Here is a 20,411-nt window from a genome sequence, read left to right as displayed (position 1 = left end):
GGTTAAGAATGATTTTGAAGTAATAGGTTTAACATCAGAAGAGGCACCAATGTTAGCACTGAATAGGGGATCGTGGAGGAATTTTATAAGGGGGCTATGCTCCAGACTGAACGCTGAAAGGCATAATCAGTCTTAAACGATGATGATGATGATGATGATGATGTGTGGTACAATAGACTCACATTATATATGGTTGAAATATCATTAATAGGCGCGCTTTCCGTGCAACGGTTTAGTAATGCGTACAACATTTGTTTGCAGCAAGGAAGATGACATTAAGAGGCTGCCACTTAAGGACAATGACGTATGCAGACGGCCTTCCTTCAAGTGCCCCCGCATCACCAACGTCTATCGGACGCACGATGGAACGTGCAACAACGTCCACCGGCCTGGCTGTGGACGTTCTAGCTCCGGATTCTTGCGTCTTCTTCCTGCCCACTACCATGACGGTTTGTACCTCTCTCCTGAAACAACGTTCCCTCAAGTAATTGTCTGTGCCTGATGATTATTTTTCTCTAGCAAAAAGAGACATGTAGCGAAATTCTGCTAACTTGTATTATTAATAATTTTATTTATTTTTAATTTCCTACTCACGAGAGTAGGGCGAGATGCTATCTCTTCATCTTCCTAGACAAATCCCAACACGCCGGGAAAGGGGGCACTGACTGACGAATTGGCAATGTGGTGTTAATATAATAAATTTGTACTAAGCAACCAGCTGTATTTAATTCCTGAAACAAAAAGAAAAGTGAAAAATTCAGACAATACGATGATTTCAAGAAAATTCGTGTTGGCCAATGCTGGGACCAGGGCCGACGCAAGGCACGTGCGAAACGTGCTGCGGCCGTACGGGGCGGCACTTTCCGAGGGCGGCAAATCTGCCACCCCGCCCCCCTTATTTTTGATAAACTCAACACTCATGCCCAAGAAGGGATTCGAAACCAAACCTCGGAGAGAGCGGCTTCCGGAACAGTGGCATGGCTCCTAGACTACCGGCCGGCCGTCCCTGTTGAACACGGGGAGGGAGGAGGACTTACTTCTTCCTCGCCACTGTGGCAGCACAGCCGTAGTTGCGCCGGACGAACAGAGAGGGGGAAGCAGTCTGTCGTATTCTTACGACTGGAGCGCTGCCAGCCTGTTACTGGCAGTGTTTACTCACAACTACTTTTGCAGAAGACGAAATCTAAAGCCGGCCGAAGTGGCCCAGCGGTTCTAGGCACTGCAGTCTGGAACCGCGTGACCGCTACGGTCGTAGGTTCGAATCCTACCTCGGGCATGGATGTGTGTAATGTCCTTAGGTTAGTTAGGTTTAAGTAGGTCTATGTTCTAGGGGACTGATGACCTCAGAAGTTAAGTACCATAGTGCTCAGAGCCATTTGAACCATTTTTTGAACGAAATCTAATTTGGATATTCGAATGTAATATTCGATACTGCGGTTACATGTTAAGCCTGAAGCAATTTTGCAAAGTCCTTCATTGGCAGTTTCCGAGTGTTTGATTCTTCCCGCATTATGGACAAAAATGGTTGAACATTACTACAGTCAAAACATATCCAACACCTACAATGGCTAGAAGTATTCCGAATGGGTAAATACGCTGCGAGTAATTACAAGGGACAAAAACATTGCTAATAAGCCTGGCATCAGTTGGGTTTCAACATATTTTTGAAAATTTTTGCTATCCGTTTCTGAGTGATAGTCGGACGTTTTGGTTGGGTTGGGTTGTTTGGGGAAGGTGACCAGACAGCGAGGTCATCGGTCATCGTATTAGGGAAGGATGGGGAAGGAAGTCGGCCGTGCCCTTTCAGAGGATCCATCCCAGCATTTGCCTGGAGTGATTTTAGGGAAATTACGGAAAACCTAAATCAGGATGGCCGGACGCGGGATTGAACCGTCGTCCTCCCGGACGTGTTGGTTTTTGAGCCATAAAACACCTGTCTCCGCCTACATGGACAACAATTAAACTCTGCTCGGCACTTTTGTTTGCAAAACTACTCGCACACTATCACTTTGCCAACATTTATTTACCATATGATGCGTGTGAATCAATGTTTCATCTTAGTGAACTACTGGTCACTTTGATTCTGATGAGAACCTGAGAAAATATGGTCTTTTAGCAACAATATCCTCTCGTCCGCACAAAACAAAACGTTAATTTTGACACCTTCTAAAACGAAAATCCGTAGACAGAACATTGCTTCTAAAGGTTTCTTTGTAAGCTTTGAAGCTCATTTCTGTCTGACAAAAGTTGTGCAGCTTTCGCAAAGTTCGTATTTTTTTCTATAGTTCGTAATGCCATAGAAATTGCTGCCTGATAATACATTTATCCATATCATCGGTCACATACTTATTGTGAGCTTCTTGCTTCTTCGTTTGGGGCCCTAGTTTAACCGTAGCCTCGCTGTACCTCGTCACGTGACCTAGTTCCTGGCGCTGCCGCGTTACCACTTCGCCTTTCCAGGCAATAGGTATTGTTGCGTTCTCTAAACCGAACACCACAGAATTCGTTCCGGTAGTTGGCCGAGGGAGTCAAGATTGGTCAGAAGCGCTGTCATTGCGTTTCGTAAGAAAAATTGCGATTGATTGCTGACATTTCCTACAGATTTGTTTAAATAAAATTCCACAAACATTTTGTAAAAAAAAAAAAAAAACGGCGGACGGGGGGGGGGGGGGGGGGGGGGGGGAGGCAGAGAGAGCGGCAATTTAGCAGCTCGTACGCGGCGAAACAGGGCTTGCGCCGGCCCTGGCTGGGACATAATGCCACCAATATGGTTGTGAATAAAGGCCTACGCCTACACATAGGGCATTCAGAAATGATTGGCACTACAATTTTTTGTGCTCGAATTCAGATTATATTACAAGAATTTCCTGCCAATGTCTCTGCATTCTTGGAATTATTCTGACAGCTGTAGTATTTTTGTAGCAAACCATTGTTGGAAGGTATCCTACCACCACCGTTGGTGCATGAAGTTTGTCATTCACGGTGAACTTCTTAGCTTGCAGGACCTCTTCAGTTGCTTTGAATAGGTAGTAGTTGCGAGGAGTCAGATTCATTGAATATGGAGGCTGTGATAGTGAAGTAAACTCTAGTTCATAGATGATAGCAATGGTCTGGCGACTGGCTTGTGGCCATGGATTGCCGTGTCAGAGCAGAACTCCACGGCACAAATTTCTGTGGTGGAGTTGGTGCAGTGAACTGCAGTGCCATTCACCGGTGAGGACTGTATTGGAAGAGAGCCAATACACCAGCAGTATCCCTTTCTGACCCAGAACACAGTCGTCATTTGTTTCTGCATTTGTTTCCAGCCATGACTTCTTGGGATGACGCCTCCCAGTATGCTAGCCTGGCTACAATCATGGTTCTATAGGACTGTAAATATTTTTCTATGAAGGCATTGACCATCTTGTCTCACCGTGACATAAATGTATTAACAGTTGTGGTGATTACTTTTTTCGATCTGTCTCATTTTTATTTGACTGTTCCTTATATGTATATTGACAATTTGAGAGATACTTCTTAATACAAAAAACGCCAAACTGTGTTCTACAATTAATTTATCAGTGTCCTGACTGTGTTTTAGGTCATTATCTAGTTAGACACCAATTAGTTTTACAGATAGTGTTTCATTCAGTGTGTGACCATTAGTTCATAATTTGTGATAACGGAAGCGTCCGATTCCACCCCTCTGCTTTGACCAATGACGGTCACCAATATGACGGAAACGACCATTCACAACAACTCCCTACAGCTCCTATGACGTCATCACGTAAACATGACAACAAACACGAAAATACATCGAAAAACCACCAAACAGATATTCCTCCAAAAATATAATGAAACTAACGGAACAAATGGGGGAAATTGGCGGTTTTTGGGTGGGGACAAACTAAATATAAACACGCCACTACATCAAACAACAAAAAACACTAAAATAACAAGACCCCAGAACCTCCCCAAATTCCACCACGCAAAAAAAAAAAAAAAAAAAACGAACACTTCCCTTGTCATATATAGGTTAACAGCTACTAATGATGCCAAACCAGCCATAGCCACAACCACACCTTGCAATCACACACTTCCCTTAAGTCATATAAGTCAACAGCAAAGCAAAATACCAAATCAACAATAAAAACAACCAAACAACTCACAAACACCCAACCAACCATTTAACAAACAAAACAAAAACAGAAAAAAACCTCAACTCACCACTAAAAATCTCTGGCACAGCCGTCTAGGACAGACATAACAATTCAATTACACCCAGCCCCCCCCCCCCCCCTCCCACACACCAATACACACATGTAAACTAACAAAAACATACAAACCAACAAAAAAAACTCCCACCCCACTCACAAACCCAAACCCCCCCCCCCCCCAAAAAAAATAAAAGACCCATAAACCATGAAAAGCCAAAAACAAAAAAATCACACTCTACAACTCAACAGCAACTGTAACAAAAATTTCTCTACACAAAATAACCCTCTCCCACACTTCCCCCCCGCCCCCAAACTTCACCAACAACTAACAACCTCCCCCCCCCCCCCCACCAAGCCACAGCCACTATCCCCCATCCAACACCTAACTGACCCACAACCTTCAGCCTATACATCCTACTAACTGCCCTTAAAAATACTCTAAAAATACAATAGCCCTCAGGGCCGCTCTTCTGCCAACAGTACACTTTTAGATGAGACTGAAGGTTAGAAGAGCACCTCTTCCCCCTCCCAACCACTAACTTAACTGCTGCCCAAAACCCCTCTATAGTATTCATACAGTCACCCGTCTCATAATTCTTAAACTCAACACTGTGGTTCACTACTAAATGATTGTACCCCTGCTGACCCAAGCCCCTATAACAAGAAAACACGTCTGAAACTATAGTGGGTACCTGTTCAATAAAATCCTCAATCAATCCCACTAATTCCCTTTTTGTCCAGCCCTCCAAAACCCTAAATACACATTCTGAAACCCCTCCCCTCCCCCTCCCCCCAATAACACAGCCCCCCACACCCATAAACCAATGAGAGACTTACCCCTTCCATATTTTCTCTTCCCAAGCTGCAGCTCATCAATCTCCACAGCAACACCAGGCCCACCCAACCTACCCCTGTACTTAATATATTCAGAACACATCTCACGACAATAAGAATACAAATCAAGCACCGTTCTCTCACTCACACCCACCTCATCTGCACAGAAACTGTGAGAGGATTTATAACAAAAATGATACGTCATTAACACAATTTCTCGCATGGCCAACCTAGACTTCTCGAACCAGGGACCTCACCTAATGGAGCACCATAAGTTATCCTTACGACATCTTAACATATAGCCGTCCCTGGTCTGAGATGCTGGAACATTAGTAAGCCTTATTTCTTCACGACACACTGAAGACTTCACGACTTCAGCCAATGGGCCGAAGAGCTGAAGAAATTTTATTAGAGACAATGCACTGTCCCCCATCATCACCGACAACCGAAAACTGTTGACCTTGTCAGTCATATCCATACCTACCAAAGACATAAACAAAGCAATTTACCAAAATTCACACACAACAAACAGAAAAAAACTACAATAACAAAGCCAAAATCGTTAAATCACTGAAAAATATTCTGCTTAGAGCACAGTCACCACCGATACCACACAAGTGCAATGCTACCATGCAAATGAAGCCCATATGCCATATAACACGCTACCCATAAATACACCACCAGAGAGAACCACCATCCGCAACAATATGCTACCTATAAACATGCCACACATGCAAACTAAACCAAAAACATCACCTAACACAAAACCCATAAACACACCATCAGAGAGCACCAGCAATCACATCAAAACGACACCTACAAACATGCCACTCTCACAAACTAAACTCCATGACGTCACACACCACAACAGCCTTATGTTATGGGTCAAAGCCAATGGGTGGAATCGGACGCTTCTGTTGACCCTGTAATATTAGGTACCAGCATGTTGTTTTCTATGTCATTCCATGATATGACTCTTCCAGGGATTAAGAATTAACTGTTTGCTCGCAATTAGTTGTAGGCATCTTTGACTGTTTCTGATATGGTCCAAATGGGTCCTTGGTTACTATGCTTATGTCATAAGCAATACTTGAAATTAATGTAAAGTGACTGAAATTTCTATTGTATAGCTCAGGAATAAAATAAAAACTTGTAAGGCTCCATATTTTACCAGAATGATAACATTTTGCAACACCGGCTGTCATTAGAGTAGTAAAACATTCATTTATTTTGTTTCTGTTACTGCACAGTTTTGACTGTGAAACCAGTTTCAAATATGTGTGTACATGCAGCCTATCAGAATGTTTACACTCGAGTAACAGTTGAAGAGCTAAGAAAACCAATACATATAAATGTATAAATATGGGTACTGGCCACAACAGACGGTATGGTAATAAGTGTGCCTATAACAGTAGTCATCAAATGTAAAACTTAGCTCTGGTTGGACATACACCCACTGGAAAATATAAAATGATATCTTATGGACAATTGATGAATTTTACTTATGAAAATATTTCAAAATTGCATCACAGCAAAAACTGTCCAGTAATCAAAACAGAGTAAATCTAATAATACCCCTTGTGATAAAATATTATCAAACATATAGTTTTTGGTGATTGCGCATCTTGTTGCAATCAAAACCATTCATATTGTATGTTTCCTCATTCTGAGTTTTGCGTTATTTCTGTAGTCCAGCTAGTTGATTTAGCTCACTGCTTTCTGCTGTGGATCTTTCTGTATGCAGTTAATTGATTTGGCACACTGATTTCTGCTGCGGAGATTCATGCAATTCATGCAAGAGGGATATCTAAAAAAGTTTGTTTCCCATGTACAACAATCAAAGTACCTGATGGGTTCATAGTGTAAACAATTAGGATAGTTTCAAACAATGGAAAAGCCAAGATGGATGAACAATGTTAGTAAAAGGATAGTTGCTACTCACCATATAAAGAAAATGCTGAATCACAGATAGGCACAACAAAAAGGCTTTCAGAAAGTGAGCTTTCAGCCAACAAGGCCTTTGTCGAAAATCGACAACATACACATGATCTGGCTTCAGCTGCCAGAGACTGTGGACATGGATGTGTGTGTGTGTGTTTTGTCTACTTTCAACAAAGTCCTTGTTTTCTGAAAGCTCTCTTTCCAACAGTCTTTTTGTTGTGACTATCTGTGACTCATTATCTCCACTATATGGTGATTAGCAGGATAGTTTTGTTATCTAGCTATGCCAGGAATTATTTTTTAATTCATTAATGGCTTTTCCTATAATGAAACTTTCACAGAAGGCAAATCAGAGGCAATTAATAATTTATGTTGTGAAAAATTAGTTAGAATTTGTATTGTAGGCTACTTCCTCAAAACATTTTAAAAATTATTGAAAGAGGGAAAGATGACTATTATTCGAGGTGATCTGCTTTTACCTTTTTTAATTGACAGGTGCCAGAGATACATACTGCTTGTTTAAGTCTGCCATGCAAAAATTCCTTACACCATTGTCTGATTACAGTGACAGTTCAAAAGCTGTCCCATCAAGCCCACACAAGATTTTAATGCTCTTCTACATTGTATTGGGTTTGCAAAAAGAATTTCAGCTTTTTATATTTATAATGATATTCATTATGTCTCTGCTGTACACTATTTTTTGTGACCTTAACCTATCTGCTCACATGTTTTATTTTCAACATTTTCAGTAAGCGTATACCATGCTGTTTTACGTGTAATTGGCTGAAGGTAGTCTGTTACAACAATAAAAAAGAGGTTGACAGTGGAAGTCTAACATTATTTGAATAGCACTATGAAGTATGAATCCCAATGGGAATTTTACTGTGGATGTAAAGATCTTTAGGTGTTTTCAGTCAAAACTATTAAATAGAAAATCATGTTTAAAGTGTTCACAAACAATCAGTCTTTAGTTATGTGTGCATAATCTCATTAACACTCTCTCCAACCACTTATGGAAACTAAATACACTGTACTTCTTGCTGTTAGACTGCAAACTGTCAGTAGTACATGTTTGTGTGTTTCCTGATCTACTGCTATGGTACAGCCTTTAAACATTTGTTCAACACAGTATTCACTAACTTATTTTTTTAAATTCATGTTTAGTTCTTCCCCTTTTCTTTTGCAAGATCTGCAGTAATACTGTATTATCTTGTATCCATACTGATGTAGTGTTCAGTTTTACTGATGTCACAGAGTTTGTCTGATCCAGGCATGTACCAATCCGCATCTTGCTTTGCTAGCAGCCGTTTGATCTAGTGATAAAGTCTGACATTATTTGAATTCTCTCTCAGTATTTAATATGACAATAATCCCAAAAAGGAAACACTTCCCTGATGTTCCACAATTGTTATTTACTTAATCACTAACCAGTTGTTCACTTTATATGCCATCACATAATTGCACAAATAATATGGTAGTTGAAGAAACTTGTGAAGTGTTTCCTTTTTTATTTCATTTCTCCTTAGCTGTTACATGCCCCAAAAAATTTGCAGTCTATTGATTCTGTTGTTCCAGTGTACACTATAGTTTCATGCCTTTTGTTCACATCATCTGTTTAATTTTCAATACTTAATTTAGTTTTTATAACTACATAGGATTAATTAAAGATGTATGCTATATATTGGGGATCTGCACTCATGACTACAATTTTTCCAAGGTTGATATGCTCTGTCCACTTTGTTTTTTCCCTCTCTCTTCAATCATGAGAGAATGTAAGTCTTCTTTGATTTATCTGTTACTCTTCTTGTAAAGCTAAAGTGAATTTGATTATATTACCAGCAAGTAACTGATATACTGTCTCAGATTATTTATGCAAGCAGTCACAAATAGTGTTCTAAACTCTTAATGGATGCCTATCTAAAACGAAGTAAATAAGGAAAATTTTTTGTATGATTTGTTGATCAGCAGCTGTATAAAATATCATTTCAAAGTATTCACTGAATGTGCATTTTGTGACATCAACTAATATGGGTATAGATATATTACCCATCTGCGACACATATATTACCCATATGCCTTGAACTTGAGTTTCCTGCTTATTGCGAGTGGTTGCTTTAACCATTTTTGCTATCTATGCACACTCCCCAGCCTGATCTAAACCTCCATATGTTAGTGTCCACTTCCTTATATTGTAGTCATATGTACATCTCCCTTTAAGTCTCAACATTACTTGATACCTGTTGAGGGAGGACAACACTACCACAAGGAATCGAGACCATTTTTGTAGTTGTATGTCCTGTCTCAGCTTAAGATATTATACATATGATTTGATGATGAGCACTTGTATGAAATATTATTCCAAATTATTCATGTGAGTTTCATGACATTGGCTACAATGTGTGTGTTTTTTGAGTGGGAATCAAGTAATGTTGTGAGTTTAAAGGGAGGCATATGTTAAGCTACAATATGAAGAAAGTGGACAGTGAAGTGAAGGTTGGGATCAGGCTGAGGAACTGGCATGGATAGCGGAAGTGGTTAAGATGACTGCTCACAATAAATGGGAAATCCAGATTTGAGTCATGGTCCAGGGCAAATTTTCATATGTCAGTTAATAAAACATCTTTATCCGTTGTAGCTGATAACACAAAATTCACATTTGAAATAATTACATAATTTTCTGGACAGCATATTTGATGTATAAGATTTTGGAATTAGTGACATACTGCCATTTAATAATCATCTCTTACATAACATTTGTAATCATTGGATGAGATTTTGACAAGGGAAGAAGAAAGTGTATTGGATAATGCTTATTTCAAATAAAATCAAAAGACATAATGACATCTTTGCCATAATTAATGCTCACTATGAATACATTTTCAGGAGTCTATGAAATTCGACAATCAGTGACTGGACATCCTCTGCCTAGTGCCAGGGAAGTTCAACTGAATGTTTTTGGAGAAAAACGAATTTCTTCTGATGATTTTAATCAATTCTTCATGCAGTGGGGACAGTTTGTCGCACATGATTTGGGTCTTTCCCCCACAAAACAAACAAGTAAGAAATATAGTCTGTAAGTCACACTAAGTCAGAAATTTATGAGTAATGAATGATGCAGTGCCGTTGATATGAAAAAGTAATGTTAAACTGAGATTAAATTATGGTACCTTTCTATCAATTAAAGGAAAACAGTCAACATGGACATAAAGAAAGACAGCAATGAACAGGTTAATATGTTGTGGACTAAACTAAAGAAATGCACTTTCTGAGTTCTAATGTACCATCACTTATCAATTAATTAACATATCAGGTATGTAACAAATAATTAACAGACAAAGATAATGCATAAACATTAACACACTATAATCAGTTGTATTTTTCTCGGCATATGCTGGATGGGATATGTTTTCTCACATTATCTGCTCCATGTAAGTCAGGAGAATATAAATAATTAGACAAGACACTTTTATTTATATAATACGGATCAATGTTTGGTGCTTCTGATTGGTTGTATTATATTCCAAACTATACATGAAGACCATTGCCAGTAAGTTTATTAGACACAGTTGTATATTTGCAAGTAAGATTGAGAAGTCAGAGTATATGAGCATCCCAGAATGTGTGTCATTCAGAATATTGTGTGATTTTAGGTTTTCCTGGTGTAGGAAAATTTGGAATACTCCTCAGTTACTCAATTGCGTGATGTTAAGAATGCATGATATTTTGACAAGCCGATTTCTTGCCATCTTCAGACAATCCTGATGATTGATTGTCTTCTCCAGTTTGCTGCCTTTATAGCCACCCGCCTTTCCCCCGCCACCTGCAGCCATCAGTTGGCTGGCCCTGAACAAAGATCTCGCACAGTGGCATGGAAAGTGTGATACCATTAACACAGGCACAGTGGACAAAGGAGAGAAACAGATTCACTATTGGCTATGTAAAAGGGATTACATAGATGAAATTTAATTTTAGAAATTTGGATTGCAAGAACTTATATTTGTGCCGAGAATAGAACTTTTAAAAAAGATTCAGTCAAATGAAAAAAATGAGTTCTAAAGTGTTGCAGTTGTGTGAGAAGTGTGTAATGTTTTTATTTTTGTCTCTAATGTAGTTAATTTAAGAAATGGAAAGTACCCTGTTTTTTCATTCTAAAATATGGAAAATATTCTCTTTTTTCATTCCAAAATATGGTTACCCTAAACAAGGCTCAGACGCTCTGTAGCTGGTTCTTGATGTGGATTTCTGCCAGTGTGGCGATGAATTGTCCTCCTCCTCTTCAATTTGATGGGAACAGTTTTCCACATAGATTCATGTTGTGCATTAAGCATGCTTAGGCTTTGCTTAATTGAAAGCTGCTGTCCTTATTTATTAGTTTGTGTTATAGTTGGACGTCTACAGTCTCTTTCAGAATATTTTCCCTAAAGGTGTTGGACTGCTGCAACAACTTGGTGCCATCATAATGTATGAGTTGTGTGTGGGAGATGCACTGCTCTGCCCCAGTTGACTTTGTAGGCAGTTCACTGTCTGCATGGTATTTTAAGTGCAATGCATTTCTCCTGTACAATCTGAATAGTCTTGCTTACATACATTCTCCTACACTGGCAAGGGATGTGTAGACTCCCAGTTTCCATAGTCATAGGTCATCCTGGAGTGATCCCAACAAGACTACTTCTTTGGTGGGCAGAAAATGTACTTGATGTTATGTTTGAAGAGTATTCTCTGATTTTTGCTGGTGTGCTCCTGATATATGGGATTAGGACCATCACATCAGGTTTCTCTTTGTCCACTGCAGGCTGTGATCTTGGCTTCTTTGGTCTTAAGGCACTGTTGGTTGCTGTAGCAATTCATATGGGAGCAACTTGGGTGCTAGACTATCGTGATCTGTGATTTTACATAGCCTGTGCTCCAGCAAATTTAGGTCACCTGCTCATTGTGAGGTGGCAGGACAGCTGGAGGCATGCAAATGAAACCAGTAAGTGTCAATTTACAGTGGATGTTATCTCCTTGTGTCCTAGTGTGCCATCTGGTCTTCACTTGAGGAGCATATTCAGAAATGGAAGGTGATTATTTTCTTTTGTATTCATCACCAATCTAATGTTGTAGTGCAGCAGGTTCAGCTGTTGCAGGAAGTCTTGTAGATATTGTCTTTGTGGTCAGATTAGAAATGTACCATCTAAATATAAAAAAACCATGAGAGCTTGTAGACTACCAGCTCCAAGGCTTCTTTCAAATGCCTCCATAAACACATTGGCAACAACTGGTGATAGCAGGCTGCCCATCACTACTCAATGACTATGTCCCTAGTAATGTCAGTTGAATAGAAAGTAGCTAGATATAAGCATGAATTAGTGCTGGCCCAAACTTTTCTCCTATGAGGCTTAGGGACTTTTTGTAGTTATGCTTGTAAATAGGGATACCACATTTCAACTCACCACAACATCTTCATGGTCCAGTCAGAAGCTCTAAAGCTGCTGGTGAAATACATTGAATTTCCTTGCTGACCTTCATCTGCAAAGGGAGTGAGCATCACTGTCAGGTGTTTTGCTAATTCAAATATAGGTGCACCAAATTGCTAATAATTGAGCAGATAACCATTTCTTCTTTGTGGACTTTAGGTAGTCTGTAAAGTGTAGGTGGTGCACCCACTCATGGATGTAATCTCTTCACCATCTGCTTTTCTCAGAAAATTTGTTGGACAAGCTCAGTAGTCTTCCTCTTCACTCTGTTGGTAGGATCATCTTCAGTTCTCCTGGAGGCATTGTCCTCTAATAGCTCATACATGGGACACTAGATCAAGCCACAATGACATCTTCCCACAACACTGTGCCAGGTCTCTGCCCAGAATTGGAACCCAAGGTGAAAGTCTTGTTGGCATTAGTCAAGAATAACCTAGGATTCTGGAAACTATGAGTCTATATCCCTTACCAGCAGGAAAATTTATGTAGGCAATACTGTCCAGACAGTGCAGGAGAGATGATCTGAGCATAAAAGTCACACAGACAACTAACAGCCAACCAAGTCTGCTGTGGCAGAGCACTGCATCTCCCACAGACATGTTGTGAATTACAGTGGCACCACATTGTCATAACAGTCCTTTACCTTCTGAGGTTGAATTCTAAAAGAGGCCGCAGAGTTTTGACTACACACTGAACCAATAAATAAAGACAGTGGCTTTCAGTTTATCAATCCTTGAGACTCAGCCTGAGAATGTTCAAAGCATAGCAGCAATCTGTGTGGAAATCTGATCCCTTCACTGAACAGGATAAGGAAGCTTTATCACCATCCCAACAGAGTCTCACATCTGATAGTGTCCTGCTTGACATAGTCGTGTCATTTAAATATCTGGGCATAATGTGCCTAGCGATATGAAATGGAATGAGCATGTGAGGAGTGTGGTAGAGAAAGTGAATGGTCGACTTTAGTTTACTGAGAGAATTTTGGGAAAGTGTGGTTCATCTGCAAAGGAGACCACATATAGAATGCTAATGTGACTTATTTTTGAGTACTGCTCAAGTGTTTGGGATCAGCACCAGTTTGAATTAAAGGAAGAGATCAAAGCAATTCAGAGGTGGGTTGCCAGATTTGTTACGAGTAGGTTCGAACATCACGCAAGTGTTATGGAAATGCTTTGGGAACTCAAATGCGAAGCTCTGGAGGGAAGAATATGTTCTTTTCAAAGAACACTACTGAGAAAAATTAGAGAACCAGCATTTGAAGATGACTGCTGAATGATCCTACTGCTGCCAACATACATTTTGTGTAAGGATCACAAAGATAAGATACAAGAAATTAGGGCTCATATGGAGGTATATAGGTAGTTGTTTTTCCCTCGCTCTATATGCAAGTGAAACAGGAAGGAAACAAAGCTTGTTTTTAAATGCGAGATATGATGAATTTTATTATTCCTTTGTATTTCATAAGTAATGTTTGCACTCCTTGCAAAAAAAACATCATCATCAACAATTTCTGTTGAAATTTAAGTATTATTTGTAAGTTTTATTTTTCTTATTATTTGTTTTTCCTCAAGACACAAATTCAATATTGTGGTTCTCTGATCCTAATGTATTTAAGATGGGAACATTGTGCCCAAATTGCTGATCATTTCATTTGTTATTCCAGCTTCTGGACCTTTCCAATGTTGTGAGAGTGATGGCTCAGCAGTTCTGCCAGCATCAAAACTTTCTGATGCATGTTATCCAATTCCTGTGTCTCCTCATGATCCTGTCTATAGCAAATATGGTGTGTGCTGTATGGAGTTTGTGCGTGCAATGACAGTTGTCCCTGATGACTGTGTGCTTCAGCCAGCAATCCCGGTAATTCTTACATCAGTATTTGCCCCAAAAATCTAGATGTTATTTAAAGTAACGTAAGTTAGAAAAGCAAATTAGTGGCAAAAATATTTTAATATTGAAACTTTCATATAGTAAGCCACTGACACTATGTCACAATGTGTGAAGTACAGGGCAAGATGGCACCACTTTTGAAGCATTAATAATTAGGTTCTGTAAATATAACTAGTCCTTCCCAGGAATCTCTCAAGATCTTTGAAAACTTCACCATTTATTGTAAGACAAGGTACATAATATTAAGTCCAAAGCAACCAAATGAGCCTACATGAATGTACTGTATTAACAAGTCAAATTTTTGGATGGCACCTTAGTTTTACAAACAGATATGCAAACTGAACATTTTCATCACTATAAATATCAGCCTTTAAATTATTGGTGCATATTTACAGCAAATTAAGTGCAGAAAGAACAGTACAAATAGTAACTTTTATCAAAACATCTGGTGAAATTTTGATTGTTCTAAGGAGTACATAAGCTTAAAATTTGATGCAAAGCCCATGGAAATGATTTGCCATAGTGGTAACAGAAGGCTAAACATAAATTACACAGGAAAAGATAACAACGAAAAACAATCAATTGTTGATGAAATTATATAATTGGATAGATAAAAAAATCTGCTCGCCAAGCTATAGCAGAACACACACATAAAAAAGACTGTTGTGATTGGCAAGCTTTTGGGGTCAGTGGCTCCTTCAGACTGAAGTGTTCAAGTGGAAAAAGAAGGGTGAAGGGAAAGGACTGGAGAGATCAATGAAAAGGGGTAGATTTTGGGAAAGACACCCAAAACTGCGGGTCAGTGGAGACTTACCATACAGGATGAGAAGGAAAGACTGGTGCAATCCCCAAAAATCAGTCTTTCCTTCTCATCCTGTGTGGTAATTCTGCCCTGACCCACATTTCTGGGTGACTTTCCCTTTTCCTAGACCCCTCCAGTCCTCTTCCTTCACCGTTCTTCCTTCCTCTTCAGCCCTTCTGCCTGAAGGAGGAGCCACTGCTTCCAAAAGCATGCAAATCACAATAGTCTTTTTTGTGTGCGTTCTGCTGCTGCCTGGTAAGTAGATTTTTTATCTATCCAATTAAACAGGAAAAGATAAGTAGCATATAAGACCAAATTCCTACTCTTAAATGAAATTGTGTTCAAACAGTGAATTTAAGAACACCAAAATATTGGAAAGTGATATTAGATCACTGTAGCACAAAGAAATAGTTTTAATATCAAGAAATGAACTTCTTCGGTAGACTTGGGAGAAACTATTATAGATAGATGATGCTTAGAAAGTGAAATGTGTAAGGCCTTATGGGCCCACTTTTCCATTATATCATTATGAGGGATAATAAGTAGGCTGAGAACTTAAAGTAGGATCTTGTGGTGACACAATCAGACGGTGCACCACAACACGTTCATAAAGTTCTCTTTTGAGTTAAAAGGATTATCTTTGGTACTGTTGGCATAATAACTCATGTTCACTCTCTTACATTTGTTCTTTGTAGTGTGTGTTTGTGAGGTAGAAATAAGTAGTTATTTGAAGTAACCCTTTGCATTCTTCTGCAACAAATACATATATGTTGAGTTCCCAAAGTTGTGACCCCAGAAGAAAGAAACAGAGAAACATATATTGTTGGAAGCAATGGATTTGCCAAAACAAATATCAGTGGGAGGGTTAAGATGACACAAAGTTTTTCAGTGAACCTGGGATCCTCAACAGTTAATTTGCTACCAACAGAAATGGTAGAGATAATATTCAGGAGAGGAATGTAAATACCTGAAGTGGGAACATTGAGCTTCTGTCTTCTGGATAAAGATCTCGCAACTTTGGTTGTTTTCAACAATGTGAAATGTTTGAAAATGGTGATAAATTCAGTACAGTGGTTGGAAACTTGAGTTTGGAAGTTATAGAATCGATAGAGGATGCCTTGGGACATCAGAACTACATTATGCTCAAGGAGGCACTCATTTAGCAGTATATCATATCTCTGGTGCTACATTTACAAAAAATATTTGCAGAAGATGGTATGGGGGAGAAGAGTCCATCACAAATACTTGAACCCTTTGTACTCTGATGGTGCCAGATTTTCTACTTAAACAATACTTATAGGTGCTATGATTGTGAAAATTTTCAGCCAACATCCATGGCACAGACAAATATACCTTTCTAGGACTTAGCTAAGATGACAGACATCGTTCCAAACAGTTCAGGGCATGCCTCTCTGTGCGCAGTCATCAATGTTAGGCAAAGGAAAGAGCCTGAAGCAAACATGGAAATAAATGAGAGTAGTATGAACTGTGTAACAAACATGAATGATTCATACTTACAAAGCATGTGGACAGAATGCAAGTAGCTACCCATCAGCAAGAGATATGTCTTGACAGTGGGAAGAAGTGCAACAATACTGAATCATAATTATTGATGGGACAATGGTGCTGGTATCACAAATGTTTTAGGAACCTTGATCGCCAATGCACTCAACTCTGCAGTTACCAAAATTGCAAAGACAGGCTCATCAACAACCACAAAAGTGTCCAGTGCAGCACAAAATATGTGTAAATACACTACTGGCCATTAAAATTGCTACACCATGCCGATGACATGCTACAGACACAAAATTTAACCGACAGGAAGAAGATGCTGTGATATGCAAATGATTAGTTTTTCAGAGCATTCACACAAGGTTGGCACTGGTGGCGACACCTACAACATGCTGACATGAGGAAAGTTGCCAACAGATTTCTCATACACAAATAGCAGTTGACCGGCATTCCCTGGTGAAACGTTGTTGTGATGCCTCATGTAAAGAGGAGAAATGCATACCATCACGTTTCCGACTTTCATAAACGTTGGATTTTAGCCTATCGCGATTGCGGTTTATCGTATCATGACATTACTGCTCGCGTTGGTTGAGATCCAATGACTGTTAGCAGAATATGGAATCGGTGGGTTCAGGAGGGTAATACGGAACACCGTGCTGGATCCCAACAGCCTCATATCTCTAGCAGTTGAAATGACAGGCATCTTATCCGCATGGCTGTAACAGATCATGCAGCCACGTCTTGATCCCTGAGTCAACAGATGGGGACGTTTACAAGACAACAACCATTTGCACGAACAGTTCGGCAACGTTTGGAGCACCATGGACTATCAGCTCGGAGGCCGTGGCTGTGGTTACCTTTGACGCTGCATCACAGACAGAAGTGCCTGTGATGGTGTGCTCAACGACGAACAAATGGCAAAACGTCATTTTTTCAGATGAATCCAGATTCTGTTTACAGCATCATGATGGTCGCATCCGTGTTTGGCGACATCGCGGTCAACGCACATTGGAAGCGTGTATTTGTCATTGCCATACTGGCGTATCAACCAGTGTGATGGTATGGGGTGCCATTGGTTACACATCTCCGTCACCTGTTGTTCACATTGACGGCACTTTGAACAGTGGACGTTACATTTCAGATGTCTTACAACCCGTGGCTCTACCCTTCATTCGATCCCTGCGAATCCCTACATTTCAGCAGGATAATGTATGACCGCATGTGGCAGGCCCTGGTCAGGCCTTTCTGGATACAGAAAATGTTCGACTGCTGCCCTGGCCAGCACATTCTCCAGATCTCTCACCAATTGAAAACTTCTGGTCAATGGTGGCCCAGCAACTGACTCGTCAAAACACATTAGTCACTACTCTTGATGAACTGTGGTATCGTGTTGAAGCTGCATGGGCAGCTGTACCTGTACACACATCCAAGCTCTGTTTGACTCAATGTCCAGGCGTATCAAAGCCATTATTACGGCCAGAGGTGGTTGTTCTGGGTACTGATTTCTGAGGATCTGTGCACCCAAATAGAGTGAAAATTTTATCTCATGCCAGTTCTAGTAGAATATATTCGTCCAATGAATACCTGTTTATCATATGCTTTTCTTCTTGGTGTAGCAATTTTAATGGCCAGTAGTGTATAAAATGCAACATTGGTTTCCAATGATTGTTTGCGCATAACTATGCTTGGGGGAAGAAATTTCTGGCGGAGAAAGGATCAGAAGTCAATGTCTATCCAATAAAGCTACAGGCACAATGAGAGCAACATCATAATATTTATTGACACAGTCAACAATTTGAGAATTTTGACATATAGTGAGCGACAACTGGAATTATAACTGAACCAAAATTATTGTGGAGTTTCATCGTTGCAGATGTGCCAGGTTCTATCACAGGTGCAGATTTTCTGTAGTATTATCACCTCATGGTAGATTTAGTCAACTGTCAATTGGTGCCAATTAGCACAGAAGAAACATTGCCTAAAATGCCTTCCAAGTCAGATTTCATACAGTGCAAGGTGCCCACATCTTGCTGTACAGAGGCTACCTCTTTCGCGTCCTCCATGTTGGGAGTCAGTGCTACGATTCTGTATCTGCAATGATCTGGGACACACAAGAAGAAATCTAGAAGTTACTACAATTCAGTTAGGTAGGCAATGTTGCACCACTATCCATGGGTAATCTGTTTCTCAGTTTACTGCACAACTTCTCAGCACTTCTGGAACTTGCAAGTGGCATTAGGAAGTGCAAGCATTGACACAGGATTATGTCTGTATGACTCGAGGGCAGCCTGTCTCCTGTCATCCATGATACGTGGCTCCAGAGAATCTGCTCACAGCACAGGCATAGTTCAACCAGCTGCTAAAAACAGGTATTTTAACTAGTTCTAACAGTACATGGATATCACCAATTCACATGTTTCCAAAGAAAGATAGATCCTGGAGGATATGTGATGATTACAGAGCACAATTCTGGCTTGGTACCCCATTCATAACATGACAGTGTTCAACAATGCCATTAGTGGTGCAACAGTATTTAGTGTGGTAGATTCTGTGAAAATATATTCTCAAATTCCCATGGCTTCAGGGGGGAAAAAAACAAAAAATACAATGAGCACACACTTCAAATTTTTTAATACCATTTCATGGCATTCAGTTTTGTTAGATGGTTACATTTTAATATTCTCTACTTTGGTAGATCAGCATTCAGACTGCCTGTGGCAGCTTTTCTGCCTGGTGCAGGATTATGGAATCATCATTCATGAACTGAAGTGTTTCATGGGAGAGAGTGGAGTTTGTTTTCTGAGATACTTAGTTTCAGCTGCACAATTGGCACCATTACCTGAATGGATCAAAGCAATGCAGCAAATGACTCTTCCCAGTACATTAAGAGGTCTCCACAGAGTTTTGAGCATGTTGAATTAACAGCTGCAACATTATGCATTATGGACAGGGTCTTCCCACCTGCTCAGGATTTAGATGATATAATGCACCAGTTGGACAGAATTTGGCATGATATGCCTCAGGAGGACAGTCAACAACTCTGTCAATCAGTGCAAAGATGAATGACTATCTGCATAATGGCCAGGGGTGGACCTACATATTACTGACTTGCTTAATTTGCAAAGCTCTTTCTCTTGTGAAAATCATCAATTTTTTTCTGAAATTATAGTTATTTGTTTGTCTGCAAATGAACATCACATCTACTGATTCCCACCCTATTTGTATAATTCCTTTGTAGTGCATCACTTTTTTATTTTAACCTGAATGTGATAGTTGCCATTTACTGATTCCTTGGATTATCTTTCAAAAACTCTCTTAACAGATGAATGGTGCCACATGACACTTAGATCTTTCTGTGCTCTATGGTAACAATGATTTGGCTAACAGTGGACTTCGTAAAAATGAGGATGGTCGCCTTGCAGTATCTGTTTTCCATGAAGGACAATTTATGCCCCTGACACCTGACACTCCTCTACCATGTGCTTCTCAACGTCCTTCAGACACTGTCTGCTTCAAGAGTGGTAAGTGAAGTGATTAGCAAATACTAGACTCATAACGATATGTGCAGTTTGAAATATAAATTACATGAATGTTCTTTGAGCTACTGATTTGCATCATATAATTCATTAATTAGTTTACAGAGGTAGCCATATGAATACACAAATCATTAAATACACATAATGTGTAAGTAGAACCATGACTGTGGTGTCAAATTTGCCTGTTGCCTTGGTATCGATCAGTACAGTAAGTGGGCATAAGAATTATGCAGAGAGTGGAGCAGAT

At 39.8% G+C, this 20,411-nt stretch overlaps 2 protein-coding genes across 2 annotated transcripts in view; both read left to right on the top strand.

Moving 5' to 3' along the window:
• Positions 1 to 238: 238 nt before the first annotated feature.
• Positions 239 to 20,063, top strand: LOC126275275 (peroxidase-like). Its single transcript, XM_049977186.1, has 4 exons — positions 239 to 449; positions 9,855 to 10,028; positions 14,091 to 14,284; positions 19,951 to 20,063. Exons 1-4 carry the CDS (start codon positions 239 to 241, stop codon positions 19,966 to 19,968), a joined length of 597 nt encoding a protein of 198 aa, XP_049833143.1. The 3' UTR covers positions 19,969 to 20,063.
• Positions 19,974 to 20,411, top strand: part of LOC126271190 (peroxidase-like) — an 83,344-nt gene continuing 82,906 nt past the window's right edge. Inside the window, exon 1 of the mRNA XM_049974131.1 lies at positions 19,974 to 20,149. Within this exon, the coding sequence (XP_049830088.1) occupies positions 20,077 to 20,149 (73 nt within the window). The 5' untranslated portion in view covers positions 19,974 to 20,076. The remainder of the gene's footprint in view (positions 20,150 to 20,411) is intronic.

The sequence above is a fragment of the Schistocerca gregaria genome, chromosome 1 (genome assembly GCF_023897955.1).
Source record: "Schistocerca gregaria isolate iqSchGreg1 chromosome 1, iqSchGreg1.2, whole genome shotgun sequence".
Classification (NCBI taxonomy): domain Eukaryota; kingdom Metazoa; phylum Arthropoda; class Insecta; order Orthoptera; family Acrididae; genus Schistocerca; species Schistocerca gregaria.
This window is presented reverse-complemented; position numbering and strand designations above follow the sequence as displayed.